The sequence below is a fragment of the Balaenoptera musculus genome, chromosome 2 (genome assembly GCF_009873245.2).
Source record: "Balaenoptera musculus isolate JJ_BM4_2016_0621 chromosome 2, mBalMus1.pri.v3, whole genome shotgun sequence".
Taxonomy (NCBI): domain Eukaryota; kingdom Metazoa; phylum Chordata; class Mammalia; order Artiodactyla; family Balaenopteridae; genus Balaenoptera; species Balaenoptera musculus.
In genome coordinates, this window is record NC_045786.1 from 70606424 (window position 1) to 70622902 (window position 16479).

The 16479-nt window shown below is 44.7% G+C and overlaps 1 protein-coding gene across 7 annotated transcripts in view; it reads right to left on the reverse strand.

Annotated features, from left to right (window-relative positions):
* USP3 (ubiquitin specific peptidase 3) overlaps positions 1-16479 on the reverse strand; it is a 227306-nt gene that overhangs the window by 90757 nt on the left and 120070 nt on the right. Inside the window, exon 1 of one of the 7 annotated variants that reach the window (XM_036841461.1) lies at positions 8853-9158. The exons of 3 other annotated variants lie outside the window; for them this stretch is intronic. In XM_036841461.1, coding sequence (XP_036697356.1) covers positions 8853-8943 — 91 coding nt within the window. In that variant the 5' untranslated portion in view covers positions 8944-9158. Of the gene's footprint in view, positions 1-8214; positions 8798-8852; positions 9159-16479 lie in introns of those variants that run through there. 3 more of the 7 variants (XM_036841460.1, XM_036841467.1, XM_036841464.1) reach the window with 3 other exon arrangements.

Consider the following 16479-nt stretch of genomic DNA (forward strand, 5'->3'; position numbering starts at 1 on the left):
AAAATTTGCCCCCTAGAAATTTCAGCACATCTTCACAAACTTGGACCAAAATCCTACCATCCCAATATTGTACAAAAAATGTTCAAGACAAAGGAATGGACAATAATCTATTATCTAAAAAGGAAAACCTGAGTGTGGTCAGTAAGGACAAAGATTTAAAGAAGCTAAATCAACAAGTGTACTATCCTACAATCAGTTAAATTAAACCTGCAAGAACATGACAGTTAATCACGAGCCTGCTGTTCCTGGTGATGAGATAGTATAAGAACAGTCCATAAAATTAAGAGTCTTCAGGGCAGGTCAAGGATAAACAGGCAAGCAGATTTCTACAAGGCTGCCTTAAACCCAGCTAGAACAAAGAAAAAATATCAGGAAAGAACATCTACTCAAAATGGAAAACAGCCCACTGATAGAGCTATTCAATCCTAAAGTACAAAGTCTCCAGAAAAAATCCAGTTGGTTATAATATCTTTTCAAAGACACAAGCTGGTTCATATTCAAAATAAACTCTCAATTCCCTCCTCAAAAGAGTCTTATAAAATTTAATTAGCTAGCATTGATTAATGGTGAAGTATTTAGATAAACACAAAGACAACTACAAACTTCATTTTCCAATGTCCAAGTTTAATTTCAACAATAGTTTTCAAAATCTGAAACTGCTGTCTTAAGCTTATCTGCATTTTATATATCTGTAAATAGCACACATATATACCTAATTTTCAGTATGTCTTAAGAAGGGGGGGGCGGAAGAAGGGAGGGAAATCTGTTTTAAGCCCTGCAGTCTAAAGACTATAATTAACTTTTACAAGAAATATAATTGGAAAATCTTAGAATATAATAGATGGAATCAACGAAGTACCCTGCCTAAAAGCAAAGATTCAAATAACCTCTGAGCTACCAGAGGCAAAAGCAAAATTCCCTTTCTTAAGAATTCTCTCCCTCTCCCACCCCACAACAAACCCACCTCCAAAAAGAATCTCCTCCAGCAGAAACAAAATGAAAAAATGGGAGGGGGCAACTTCAAGAAGCGAAGCACATTTATAAAATAACCAAAAGCTAACTGCATTTTATCCATAGCTATGGTGAGAAGGCTGACTCATGATATCTGAACTAAAGTAATGTGAATTTCAGCCTACAAAAAAATTAGACCTGAACCGAAATTCAGACATTCAAAAACAGTGTTCTTCCAACTGTACTAACAATCTAGTTCCAACTTGGTGGCACTTTAATCAATAAACAGGGGGAGGAAGGGCTAATCAAATACAGAAATCTAAAATTATTTTCAAAAGGTAGAATTTAAAATGTACTTTCACATCAAAAATCTTCAAAGGAATTATTCAGAGTATGTTTCCAAACACTTATAATCCTTTAACTTATCAAGCATTAAGCGACTAGATGACAAAATAAAGACCCTGCTTTTACAAAGGCAAGCCAGAAGTATCGTTTGAATGGTATTTGAATTTAAACTTTGGGCTATCTCTAATGCCCCCAAGCATCTTGAGCAACTCTGTTAATCTTTGTCTCAGTTTCACAATCTATGAAACAGGAAAAACTACAAGGATGGGTAGTTAATTAAATTAGTCAGGATTAAATGCTAGCCAACTGCTTTGAAGTTACTTTATGTTGTTCTCAGTTCTCCTCCTACTGAGTAAAACTAATAGATGAGAAAACATCTGGAATTACTATATATACTAACATCTGCAGACTTACAGCAGTTAAAAGATGATCTCTGTTTACAAATTTCTAAGCCAAAGATCATTCAACAATCGGAAAGATTTCAGGATACAATTGCAATGAACAATTTTTAGGTAAATTTCCTTTCATTATGAAAGATACCTACTCTTACCTACATTCTCAAAACAGACTGTTATAAATCACAGAGCATCTTGAGAGGTCTTGGCACAAAACAATTCTAGGTAAGATGAACAAGCTGTTCCTGTTGTTAATGGTATTCTCAGCATTCTAAGCTGTCAATCAAGGTAAGCTTCATCACAAGTAAACCCTCCAAAAAGTACTAGCCCCTGCTGAGAATCTAAGTACTTCCTCCTAAGCCATCTGTCCAGGAAAGCTCTATTAAAACACCTAGAATGCAGTTGCTCTCATGTTTAAAGGAGCTATGAGTAAACATAAAACACTAAAATACATTGAACAGTATATATTTTCCACTTCAAACATTAATAAACTACTACCCAAGTCTATATGGATGCCTAGGTTGAACACAAAACCCATAGGTTGGACACTAATTTATTTTTTCAAAGAAGGAAAATGTATAATACAGCTCAAGAAGGGGGAAATAGCTCAAAAAGAAAAAAACAAAGCAGGTTGGGGGAAATGTACTGATATTTGTAAATTATTCCCTGATGGAAGAGGGACTCAATTAAATTTTAAAACAGGAATTTAAATTACTCAATGAGCTACAAACTAAATTACTCACTGTTCTGCTTACTGAGCTACAAACACTAGAAAAACATAAGTATTTCCAAATTGAGTTTAAAGGATCCAAAATTAATCTATTATATTCCAGTAAAGAAGGAAATTGCATAAATTTCAAAGAGGAAAAAGTAGGATGGTATAAGAGCCTAAGGCTAATGCTGTAAAAGCAAAGAATGATGAGAATGAGTTATTTTGAGGATAAATGAATAACAAGAAACAGAAACAAAGAGTTCAAATTCTCCCATCAATCCCATCCTTTCTCCTGCTTAGGCCAAGAAGGATATTCTTTGTATACTACTAAGAATACCATCAGAAAATAACTTTTGATCCATGTGTCAAAACTTCTTCACAACAGCAAAATGTTAGGCTTAATCCCTAGACTGCAGCCTCTTCAAACAAACACATGGAGCACATTCTAAATTCCAGGTCCTTCACATGTACTACCAATTATTCAGAGACTTTGGAAATATGCTTAGGCTGCTTTAAGGTTCTGGGGGCTGGGACTGGGGGTGGATACTGCCAGAAAAACCAGAAAGACAATTACATTTGACTTAAGCGTACAAATATTATTTTTTAAAAAGTTTAAATTCTTCAGAAAAGCATATAAAAATCAAATGTTAATCTTCAAAATTAATGTGAAAAAAGTAACACCTGTCCATTGATTTTTAACTGCCCCATCCACATTTACTACTAAAAATGGCTACCTGCCCACCTATAAACACAGAATGTCAAACGAATACAAATTCGTCGTGGTAACAACATTGCAGATGGTCAGTTGCTCACAATCCAGTCAAAGTTTACTTTACAGACTAAAAACTGGAAGTGAGGACTGGTGAAAGCATTCTGGGGAGAAGCTCACTTACTTTCCATTTATTTTACACATAAAGTTTAAGGCCATTCCAGCCACCATCCAGGTGGAAGAAAGTTCCTTCATTCATTAAGCAAATATTTACTGAGTGTCTTATTACACGCTAGGCACTTAATAAATATTTCATACAGGGTTATTACTAAAAAGCAGTAAATGCATTTGACCTTATGATGAACAAATGACTGGTCCTACCTAGAAATTTTAGTCTACTGGGCATACAAGAGTCTTCTTTAGATTTAGGTTGTGAGAGAAATACGATACAAAATAACCCATCATCCCATCAAGGTGATTTCTCACCTTTATCACAAGCTTTATCACAAACTACAGATTTATTACCAATGACAAGGAATCAATAATCAGAACACCATCCTACTAAATGGATCTTCAAAAAAGGTTTTATCTCCAATATCCACCCCAAACTGCAAAACATTTACTTAATCTACTTACTTTTTTTTTTTTTTAATAAGTTTATTTATTTATTTATTTATTTTTGGCTGCGTTGGGTCTTCGTTGCTGCACGCGGGCTTTCTCTAGTTGCTTGGAGCGGGAGCTACTCTTTGTTGCATTGCGCGGGCTTCTTATTGCAGTGGCTTCTCGTTGGGGAGCACAGGCTCTTGGCGCGTGGGCTTCAGTAGTTGTGGCTCGCGGGCTCTAGACTGCAGGCTCAGTAGTTGTGGCGCACGGACTTAGTTGCTCCGCGGCATGTAGGATCTTCCCGGACCAGGGCTCGAACCCGTGTCCCCTGCATTGGCAGGTGGATTCTTAACCACTGCGCCACCAGGGAAGTCCCTACACTTACTTTCCTTAGGTAATGTGAGGGCAAGCATGTACTAGAAACTTTAAGAAGACTTCTCGGACTTCCCTGGTGGTGCAGCAGTTAAGAATCTGCCCACTGAGCCTGCACTCTAGAGCCTGAGAGCCACAACTACTGAAGCCCCTGCGCCTAGACCCCGTGCTCCGCAACAAAGAGAAGCCACTGCAATGAGAAACCCGCGGGCCGCAACGAAGAGTAGCGCCCGCTCGCGGCAACTAGAGAAAGCCCATGTGCAGCAATGAAGACCCAATGCAGCCACAAATTAATTAATTAATTTTTAAAAAAAGAGAGGCCTTCTCAATTCTTTGAAGAATTAATCACGGAAAAATTCTCATGCCTACGCTATTAAAATATCTCCAATTTAACTGGTTACTTAACCCAAACGCTTGAAGTCTTTGGCTTTCCTTAGTTATTAAAACAGTTGTGTTTAGGGCATCCTTTTAAACAATTTGGGTTTCCCCCCAGTATTTTGCCACTGGTTTAACTCTTTTACCCACAAAAATATGAAATGCCCAAGACTCCAGCTTCTGAAAATAACCTCTGATATGTGCACTTAACAAAAACCTTGAGAGAATGTCCTAGTTTTTATTTAAAACTTTTTCATTTAAAATGAGAATGCCTAGGGACTTTACTGGTGGCACAGTGGTTAAGAATCCACCTGCCAATGCAGGGGACGCGGGTTCAATCCCTGGTCTGGGAGGATCCCACATGCCGCGGAGCAACTAAGCCCGTGTGCCACAACTACTGAGCCTGCGCTCTAGAGCCTACGAGTCACAACTACTGAGCCCACGCACCACAACTACTGAAGCCCATGCGCCTAGAGCCCGTGCTCCGCAACAAGAGAAGCCCCCGCTCGCTGCAACTAGAGAAAGCCCGCGCACAGCAACGAAGACCCAACGTAGCCAAAAATAAATAAATAAATAAATAAAAATGAGAATGCCTGTAGCAAAATTAGACATAAATCAACTTTTACCTCATCAGAAGATTGCTATTTTCAACATTTACCTTAAACCACAACATGGATTAATCTTCTAACCAGTTAGTTTCCTATCTCTCCCCAACTAGATTAGACTGTGACTTTTTTGAGAGCAAGGGACTGACTACTGGACCCCATGGTCCCAGCTAATACATTTTGTAAACTCTGTAAGTCTCCACACAGACATAAATGTTGCTAGTTTTAAGGCCTTAAGGAATTCTTTAATATTTTAAAGCTATTTTGATCAGAGCAGGTGTCCTTAACTGTTACTATCGTTGTATACAAGTGGGTTCTCAAAGTGTGATCCTGAGGCCCTGAGAGTTTCCAAAACCCCTGCATGGGGTACATGAGCTCAAACTATTTTCATAAATAACATTGATGTTACTTTTATTCTTTACCCTCATTCTCTCACCAGCACGCAGTGGAGTTCTCCAGAAGCTACATGATGTGTGGTATCTCAAGAGACTGAATGCAAAAGCAGATATGAAAATCCAGCTGTCTTCTATTAAGCCAGACAACAGAGTTGCAAAAATTAAAATAATTCCAATCTTCTCACCAATTTTTTTGTTTTGAAAGTATAGTTATTTTATACAAACTATTATGTTAACAGGTAATGGATTTATTATTGCTAATTGTAAATGATTTAATAAATATATATTAAAATTGTTTTCTGTTTTAATTCCTTGTACATCAAATATCAATAAATATAAGCTGTACAAACAAAGGCTCTTTGGGTTCTTAATAATTTTAAGAGGGTAAAGGGGTCCTGAAGACAAAAAGCTTGAGAATCACTGTGGTACACAATTATAAAACATATACAATAATATGTACCAAGGGCTTCTCATAGATAAGAAGCTCAAGTTAACTGTGAAGTATAATTACTTCTTACACCTCCTAATCTTGTTGAATAATATATCTCCTTGCAAAGCATAATTCAGCATAAAGCCAGTCCATCCTAGGCCCTATCTAAGGGGCTTTAGATATTTATTGAGAGTCCTCTTTATAAAGATGTTCTGACCTATAATACCACCTATTACTTGAATAGTGTTTGGAGTTTCTCAAAGTTTTCACAAAAATTACCTTGTTCATCCTAACAACAACCGGTGAAGTAAATGTGAAGTATTATTCCCACCCTCCCTTCTTTTTTAACAGATGACATAATGAAACCGATGCTCCAAGGAAATAGAACTACCTTCCAAGGATGTATTGCTACCTAGGAGAGCCTAGGATGTTGGTCTTTTGCAATTTGCTTGGCTGCCTTAAGGCTGTTTCACTGTGGTGTAACTGGAAGCTCCCAAAGAAAACAAGGCAAGGGCATTAATTTTATTGTTCCAGTGCCAAAACAGAGATTTTTCCCTCCCTAATAAGAATGTAATCAGACTCAATACTTGGTCACCGCATTATTCCACACATTGGCTACCCAAAAAGAAAGAAAAAGAAAGAAAGAAATGAAGGAAGAAATTCGAGAGTGCTGGAGAATAAACACCAGAATACATAACCCTCCAAGATGATGAATTCGTCAAGGACTCACAGTTTTAATAATCATTTAATCACTGAAACAACAGGCAGGCAAGAACAAGATCAAGCTCAATACAAAAAACATGAGACTATATCAATGAATGGGTGCCAAGAAAAAGTGGAAGGCCCACATGAAATGGGTTCAACTCATAGAACATGAGCAGAAGCAAAAAACCCACATAAAGTTGCAAAACTAGCTTTATTGGTTCTACAAATCCACGCACATGACTAAAATCACCCTCTCAAAGCAATGTCAGAGACAAACTTCGTTGCAAGATGCAAAGATGACATCCTAGCCCTTGGATAGAAATCACCCCTCCCTTAGGACTACACATACTAGTTTGTTCTTTTTTATCAGCACAAGCCTCTTAGTTATGCTCCAATTTAACTTAAGTTCCTCAAGAGATGCTCAATTTTCTGCATCTCTTTTCCACACTCAAGTGGACGCCCTGACTGACAAAGGCAAGACTGACTCACAACAGGATATCTGCCACTTGCATAAACTCTTTTCCTTTTTTTAGATGCATGTGACCAATGAGGCCATTTTAAAACTTGATGTGATTTTACCTAGAAACAGCCAGAAGTGTGCTGTCTGCTTTGTATCTATCCCTGTAGTTTACCACAGATGAGCAGAAGTAGTTTCATCATTCCTCATGAGGTATGCTTTTCCTAGTGTTTACTTTGGTCTTTTTTTTTTTTTTCAATCCCTGGGGCAGGGGTTACAGTTACAGCACCACAGCTCTAGCTACAATTATAGATAATGCAACACCAACTAATTTGTAAAGCAATTTAACACACCTTATTTGTTGTTTCATACTCAACATTCACTGTAGAAGAAACATTCGTAGGTAAGTTTCTACACCCTCATAAAAGAACTGCAATACTGCACTGTAAAACCAATTAACCGGTTAATCTTTATGGGCTTCATGCAGAAAAAGATAATCTGACTTTACAAAGGCAAGCAAAGCATCAAACCTCTGAGAGCTCAAGGAAACCGCAGTTATTTCCATTCCTTATCCCAGGGTACATTTTTCTTTGTGGCCTTAGCTGTGTTTTTCTCCAAGGACATAATCACCATTTAAGAAGTAACCTGTCAAAAGTGTCAAGGCATTCTCTGAACTATCCTCCCAGCTCCGGCCCACAATGAGAAATGTCACACAGCTAAATCGTACCATTGCTGTTTTCTTCCCTTTATTTCTTCAAATGAACTTAAGATTTTTGAAATGCACAATTCAAATTTTACACTACAACCCAAGCTACCACTGATCATCTCAAAGCTGATAAACAAAGACTCTATCGGCGGCACCAGGGCCCTACCAGGAAGTAATCAAAGCAGTGTGGCCGGTGCGATCTTAAGTCGCTAGAGCAGACAATAAGAGGGTACTGGGGCTTCCGAGGGGCCCGGCAGAAGGAGATAAGATGCTTAAGCAATGCAAAAGCATTACATAAACCTAATAACTGTCCTACAGCACATGGACTCGGAAATCCCAAAGCAATTTCAAACAAACAAAAATATCTGAAAGGCAACGCGAGCCGCCCCTCCAAAACAGCTGCTCAATCAGCCTTCTGAGCTTTTTCAGCCCGCAGCCTGTTTTCAAACTTCACCTTCCCGGGCTGATGAAAGACTCCGACCTCGGCCGCCCGAGTTCTAAGCACCTCTCGAGGTCCCGGCTCCCGCTCGCCCGGCGTGGATCTGGTCGCCGGAGCATGGGGGGAAGCGAAAGGAAGCGGGTCCGGGGCAGGTAGCGAAGGGCCCCAGCGCGCCCCGCAGCCGAGACAAAGCTGCGCCCCTGAGCGGCGCTTTTCCCGTCCGGTCTAGGAGGGGACGCAACTCGGGCCCCGCCACACGTGCGGCCGCCTTGTGGGGGCCGGACACCCACCCCCCGCGGCCCCCGACCCGGCGACACAGGCCAGCACAACCCCCGGGCACTGCAGGGCGGCGCGGGGGCGCGAGCCGCAGGCCAGGGTCCCCGCTCGCCGCCGTCCCCACGAGCTCGTGGCCCCCGCGGTCTCTATCCCTCGCGGGCCTCTCCTTCGCCGGACGGACCGTCGGGCCGCGGGAAACAAAGGAGCCGCCGCCGCCGCTCCGCCCGCCTCGCCGCGTACCCCTCCCCAGCCGCCGGGCCCGGCTTGCCCGCACCGCTCCCCGAGTCCGCGCGCCGACTGCCCGCGGCCCCTAGACGGCAGGCCCGGCAGAGCCGGGGCCTCGGGTGCGCTGCAGGGCCGCCTGGGGCCGCACTCACCGCTGCAGCACCAGGACGACGGGGAGCCGTTGGGGAACTTGGCTGAGTCCGGGGCGATGCAGACGCTGGAGCTCAGGTGCGGACACTCCATGGCCACGAGGAGGGCGGCGAGGAGGACTGAGGCTCCGAGACCAGGCGGGGGGGAGGGGGGAGGGGCGGAGGAGGGACTCCGAAGGCTCTGCCTGGGGTCGTTCCTCGCCGGGCGCTCGGCCGACGGCGGCTGCGTCCCGAGCCCTTGCGTCAAAGAAAGCAAAAGCTTCCGGGCGCCGGGTTTTCCCGCCCGCCGTCTCCCGAAGCCCGGCTCCGGAAAACGTGGTGCTCCGGCATCCGGGTTCTGCCGCCACCCCTCGGCTGGGGGCTTCCGTCTTCCCAGGCCGGCCCCTCCCCTCCCCTGGGCAGGCCCCGCCTACAGGCCCGGCCCCGCCCCCGTCCTCTCCCGCGGGGTGAGGTCCCCGCGCTCGCAGGCTGGTGGCCCAGAGTCGGACTGCGCTCGGAAGTGACTGTCCCAACTCCGCTCCCCCGGGCAGCCGCGGTTTCCCCCGGCCCCGGGTAGGGTGGAGCGCCAAGCCAGGGCACGCCGGGCCGGTCCGCTGCTTTTACCCCGGCCCGGCGAGCGCTCGCAGTCAGAGAAGACTGACCCTGCGTAGTGTGTAGTGGCCTGACTACACTGCGGTAGAAAATCTGGCCACACAAGAAAGTGTGAAGAAGAAAATAAAAACCACCCGGGCAGACAGACAGCCCCCATTTTACACACGAATGCACAAGCTCAGAGAGGTTAAGGGCCTGGCCCCCGGTGGCCCAGCGGGCTGCATAGGTCCCAGAGCAGTACTGGTTTAGTGGTCTGCTCCCTGCGGCAGCTACGATAGTGACCGGGTTCTAGGTTCTGAACACGTGGCCTTTTCCAGCCACCTGGGTGCTGAGTGCGGGGGCGATCGTGAACCTGGGTTCAAACCCCGTCACTGTGACTCACCATCTGCATTGCCTCGAGCACGTGGTCGGACATTCATACCTCACCCTCCGGTGTAAGTTTAAATGAGGTAACTGTAACCTGGGTGTGCTGAGGGGGGCGGTCCCGGTTACCAGGTGGTAAAAAGGGAAGGGATCTAACATTTGTTAAACACCTGCTGCTGTCTCCTAGCCAGGCACTTAACATACAGTACCTCATTTAAACCTCGCACCACACCGCCAGCTGCTGTAACCATCCTCTTTTTTACCGCAGGGGAAACCGAGTCTGTAATTGGTTAATCCGTGCCGGGATTGGATCCCCGCCTCTCTGACCCCTTCGTAGAAAAGAGGATAGGACAAGCCTCCAGCGGCCGCTAGGGCAAGCGTTACACCCTAGCGAGCCTGCTATCTCTCCGGGGCACGGCCTTGAGGACGTCCCGGGCTATTACGAACATTGCCTCAAAGTTGGGGCTCCTTGTAAAACCCGGCGAAGGAGCAACAGGGCCAGGAGGCGAGCAGGGGGAGGGGGAGGCTGATGTGGCAATCCTGCGGGCTGGGCGAGAGGAGGAAGGAAGGTCAGGAAATGATTAACCGGGCCGGGCGGGGTAGTGGTTAGAGCATGGCACCTCCCCGCAGTGCAGTCCTGGAGCAGTCCAGGGATGCCCTCTCAGTCACTTAGGACGCCTCGCCATCCTCCCCACCACCCGCCACCTCTCGGTTTCGGCCGCGCACTCCTCTGCCTAACGGTGTCCACTCACCTGCGGCCTCTCTGCCGACACTTTCCTCCCCCCGCCCCGCCCCCCCCCCCCCCGCCAACTCCCGGAGCATTTCCAGTTCCTCTGTCAACGCTCTTTGATTGCTCCCCAAGTTTTACTTGACTGCTTTAGAGCAAGCCATCTTGAGGTTTTATGGCAGTGACGAGTTGTGGAAAGTGCAGCTGCTCAAATCCCTAGCTCTGCTGCCTACTTGATGACCAACTTTAGCAAGTGTCTCTAGTCCTCCCAAGACTTTTTTATCCGTAAAACTGGGAAAATAATACTTATCTCTCAAGGAAGATGTGAGAATTGCCACCCCGTAGTAGATAGTCAATAATTTATAGCTTTTTTCTTTTTTCTTTTTAATGACAGCAGGTGAGGGAATAATTCCTAGGAAGGGGGAGGATAAACAATAAATGTGACCTCTGCCCAGGCTGTCCCAACTCTCTCCTCCTATCAACCGATTCTTTTTCAAGGCCTGGCTGTATCAACCTCTGTTTCCTTCCGGAAACCTACCCCCCATTTACGATCCATGCCCCCTCATTTAGCCATGAAACATGCCCTGAACTCACGCCGGTCTTTTATGCTAGCATGTAACGGTTCCTTTTTCACCTTCGCAAAGACTCAGTTTCCTTATCGTCTAGACCTCAGCTTAAACATCACTTCCTCAGGGAGGCCTTTCCTGACCCTGCCCCAACTCCAGGTTACCTCCAGGTGTGTGATGCCCTTGTCTGCCCCCATATTCTGCCTTTTTAAAACACTCTTCAGGCACGTAATTATTTGTTTAATGTCTGTCTTCCCCTTGGAGGTCCATAAGGGTAGCAAAAAAGTCTGTCTGGTTTCCTGCTTTATTCCTAACATAACATGTGGAACATGGAGGGCATCCAATAAATGTGTTCAATCATGACTGAGTGAGTGATCGATTAGCAATGTCTACCATGGGCAGGCGGTTAGGAAGTGGCCCAATATATGCCAGGTAGTCACCCCCTTCTCCCCCACTTGATCTGTAAATTTCCCTTCAGCTCTGAGTTTATGATTTTAACGGCATCAGGAATGTGAAAACACCTTGTGAGGTGTAATCTGCCGGCGGGGGGGGGGGGGGAAGAAAGGAAAAATAGTTTTTATTAGAGTCTTCTCTCCCTAACTAGAATAAAAACCCCTCCGAGCAGGGGCCCTAACTTAGTCCCCCCTGACTGGTATAGACCGCAGAGGGCAAACTATGACTATCAGGCAGTTCAGAGAAGCTGGGCAAAATCAGAAGTCCCTCCTGGGACTTTTGCTAGGTTTACCTAAAACTTTCCTGTGTCTCTGAAAGTTTTCTTAACTAAAAAAATTTTTTTCTTTGGGAAAAAAAACCTCGTGGTGAGTAAATGTGTCAAACGGGGGAAGACCACGGGGCACACTGGGAAATCTGCTTTTTTAGTCCCTCGTTTCTTCGGCTACATTTATTACTACGTTTTCTTTTTGGTTCTTGGCCCACATCCCTTTGGCGCGGAGGAGCTCGGACTGACACAAGGGTGAGCCCTGGCGGTGCTGAGCCAGCCTCCAGCACGGGTGCCGGGTGCCGGGAACGCGCCGCCTCCGAGAGTGCCCGCCCAGCCCTCGGGAGTGCCAGGGGGTAGGGATGGGGGAGGAGGGCGGCTCTTGCCAGCAGAGGAGGGCGAGTTTTAAAAGTTTGCCTTTTTTCAGAGGAGAGAAATGCACAACTTCAACCACACTATCAAGTGTTTTTCTTCTAAAGGGTATATCTATATAAAGGGAGGAGGGAGGGTTGAGCCAGGAGCCGGGGGTGGCGAAGTGGGTGGTTATAGGTTGCGGAGGGAACCATGATCAGGACCGGTCTCAAGGTTGTTACGACCGTCCCCTAACTTTTAGACTTGAGACTTCTGGCAGAATTGGTGGTCCCGAAGCAAGGATTGCAAGCTGACCAGGCCCAGGGGAAGAAGCCTTATTGGAAGCGCCGAGAGAGCTAGGTTAATTATTTACCTTAGAGATTTTTCTAGGAGCAAAACCTGCTTGGAAAACTCAAGAGGAGGCTTGGTGAGTATTCGGAAGGAGCAGCCGCTCAGGGACTCTTTTATCACCTTGTTTAATTTTCCAAGAGGCACTTATCTGATACTTCCTTGCTTGTTTACTTGTTTATCTATTGTCAGTCTCCTCCATGAGAACAGAGACCTTGCTAGTCCTGTTCATTGCCTGATTTCCAGCTCCTGGAATTCAGCCTGGTGCATGGCAGGTCCTCAGGAACTATTTGTTGAATGATTAAATGAATGATGGGGCTGGGTGTGGGCTTCAGCCAGCCAGCCCTCACTGGCTGTCATTCTCCCAGTTCTTTTCATTCACCGCTTTTGCATTATCTCCCTGCCCCAAATTCTCCAGTGGCTCCCTATGTGTGGCAAGATAAAATTGGAAACCCACTGCCATCACAGTCACCTGTCCCTTCTCTTTTGTTAAAGCTTTAAAAAAAAAAAACTGTTCTAGCAATATCTAAAATAGCTCCCTCATTATAGAAAATGTGCTTCCTCACACCTGTGTCCTCCCCTCCATTCCCTTTTACCTGCCCAGCTGTAACTCCTCCCCCATGAAGCATACAGCCTCCTTAGGGAAGCCCTCCCTCACTCACCCAAGCAGACTTCTAAGCCCTCCCCTCACACCATCACTCTTTCCGTTCCTGCATGTTGTCACATGGTGCTGGGCTTTTCTGTTTACATTTCAGTCTCCTTTGGGAGCAGATGCTTTTCTTTTCAATTGTGGGTCCTAGGCAATGAGTTCAGCAGTTGAAGATATTGGGAAAAGATTATATTTATTGATTAAATGTTGTTGGAAGTGCCCCTTTCAAGAGCGATTACATCAATCATTGTGTGTAATGTTCCCCTAGGTATTCACAGAAAGGACCTCAACTCTGCAAGAACAGAAATTTACATTAAGTGGGTCCCAGCTGGGTGCAAGATACTATATCAAGTGGTTTTCATTTCTTCTTTAATCCCCACAACAAATTTTAGTTGGAGGTATTATCATTTCCTTTTTACTGATGAAAGAACTAAAGCTCAAAGAAGGTATAAATAATTGCATAAATTTACATAATTAGTAATTGCTCTTTTATCAAAGGTGGTTTTCACCCCTCACACACATGGCCAGCTAAATAATTTTGCCATATTTTATGGGGGTAGCTGAAGTTCCTAACAAGGAAGAAGACTCTTAAGGACCACAGGACACAGAAGAGCCTTTTAAGTAACTAAAGAAAGGATCATTTATGTTCAGTACCATTGTAACAATCATTGTATCATCAACATCTTAATTTGTATTGCTTTCTTCTATTGCTTTTAATGCTTTCTTCTTTATCATTGAAATGTGAACTTCACAGCACTTTTATGAAGGAGATGAGAAGGTTTTCTTGTTTAAAGACCCACTTTGCAGCTAAAGCACTGACCAATTAAGCAAAACCAAATGGCTCTAGCACCAAACAACTCTTTGACGAGTCAAGGAGTCACTTTTCTCTCTGGGCCCCAGTCTCCCATTTGTAAAATCAGGGAGTTGAATCTGGATGATCCCCAAGGGCCGTTCTAGAGTGAACATCCATTTATCCTGTGATAGCTCAGGGCCACCCAGTGACGCTGGCAGAGGCAAGACCGTCCTTGTATCCCGCAGCAGAGACTGCTAACTGTTCACCCCAAATCTGTTTTCTTTTCCTCCTGGTTTCAGAAAAGAAAGTTCTCAGCTCCCTTTATAGCTGGGTGCAGTCATTTTTAGTCAATAGAGTGAGCAGAAATCACAAGGATCAGCCTTGGCTGGCACTGTGGACAGCTGCCCATGACAAAAATACTTCAGTGTCTAGTTCTGTTTATCAACACGTGGGGGAAATATATTAGGTCAGAAAGAAATGTTGGGTCTTCTAGGCTTCCAGTCTGCTCTTTCTTTCTGTGCTTCCTCTACAACCATTTGTTCATTGACCCAACAAATTACAGGGACTTAGAGCTCTGCACTACATGGGGGCCTCCTCTGTTGACATCTCTTTGCCACCGTCAAGATGGAAAGTGTAATATCACTCCTTTCCCCTTTGTTCATTGACTGACTGGACATCAGAGCCTCTGAATTTCAAAGTGCTGTCTAGACATGGAGTCTTAAGCCTTTAAATTGTGAAAATGACTTCACACAAAAAGGGCCTGGCTTGGTGCTTGGTATACAGTAGACACTCAATAAATGTCCATTTCCTTGAGACCTTATCAAATAGGAGGGTTGATGTGGGGGATGAAGGATGATGGCCTGAAATCATTGATTCTAGGATAGCTGGCCAGAAGGGCAGATTTTTATCCTTTTTAAAGGCATCCAGGCCAGATTGCTCATTCAACAAATATTACTGATGCCCAAGGCTCATGGGATATAAAAGTGAAACAACACGAAGTCTCATCCTCAAAGGGATGAGGAAGGGAGCAAGAGAAACAGACCGGCAGAGAGGCAATTGCAACCCAGTGTGATAAGTGTTATGAAGGGAAGTACAGGATGTTGCTTAGCCACAAACAAGGGGCAACTAACCCAGGCTGGTGGGTGAGGGTGGGGGAAGCATCAGGCAAGACTTCCTGGAGGAAGTGACATATGATCTGAGACTTGAATGGTATATAGAAGTTAACCAAGTACCTGTTACAGTGGAGGATTACTGGACTGAATGTCAATATTATGACACAGTATGAGTGTGTTTCATGTTTAGTAATTGCAATCATTGTTGCTTTTGTTGTGGTCATCCATTTACAATGCTTGGTGTCAGTTTATTTATCTCTTGGAAAAATAAAATACAGTGTGTGTGTGTGAAAAAAAAAAAAAAGTTAATGCAAAGTGTATCTGGGAACCAGCGCTGGTTTGCACATTATTTCCTACAGGTCTTCGTCAAGATGTAGTTTAAGTTTTTGTAATCTTTTTTTTACCCCTATGTTATGTTTGTTCTGGTTAAATTTATTGAAATATAAACAAAAATTTTTAAAAATTAAAAAATTAAAAAAAAGAAGTTAACCAGGTAGAGTGGGGGAGGGGGTCATAGCATCCCAGGCAGAGGGAACTGTACCTGCAAATGCTCAGAGACTCAGAGAGGGTCTGAGACTGCCAGTCTGGCTGGAGAGTCATGTGCAAGGAGGTAGAAAGCTGAGAGGTGAGGCTGGCAAGGAGGGCAGAAAGACATTAAAGGGCAGCTGATTCTCTGGAGCAGAGAACTGCCATCATAGAGAAATCTGGGTTCCCAGGACTCGGGACTCTTTCAGGGTTGCACTTTGCCAGGTCCTGGGAGAGGGGATAAGGGTGCAAAGATGCAGAAAGATGAGAGATAAGACAGAGGAAAGAAAGGTACCACTAACAATTATTAACATCTATAAGATGTTCGACTGCATTAGTCATCTGGGAAATGCAAATGAAAACCACAGCACACACCTAGGTGGAACCAAATAGGAGAGGGACTTCCCTGGTGGTCCAGTGGTTAAGACTCCATGCTCCCAATGCAGGGGGCTGGGTTTGATCCCTGGTTGGGGAACTAGATCCTGCATGCCACAACTAAGAGCCCACAGGCTGCAACGAAGATCCCGCCGGCCGCAACTAAAACCCAGTGCAGCCAAATAAATAAATAAATATTTTTAAAAAAAAGAAGAACCAAATAGGAGAGATTCGAATGCAGATGTGACTGCCCCACACCATAATCATGACCAGACCTCTGAGACTGTGTCCATGAGGAGCTTGCAAACCACTGAGAGGGAGAGGCTCATACACTTTAAGAAGTAGGATTTTGGTGGGGAAAAGAATCGTAGGCTTAGAGAACCTCCATCTCTGCCTTCCCCACTCCTCCTAACCTAACCTAACCTGACAATTCAGCTCTCAGGAATATCCAGCTAACCAGAAAATGAATTTCTCACACAACCAGAACGTAAATTTTCATAGTCCCAGACCCT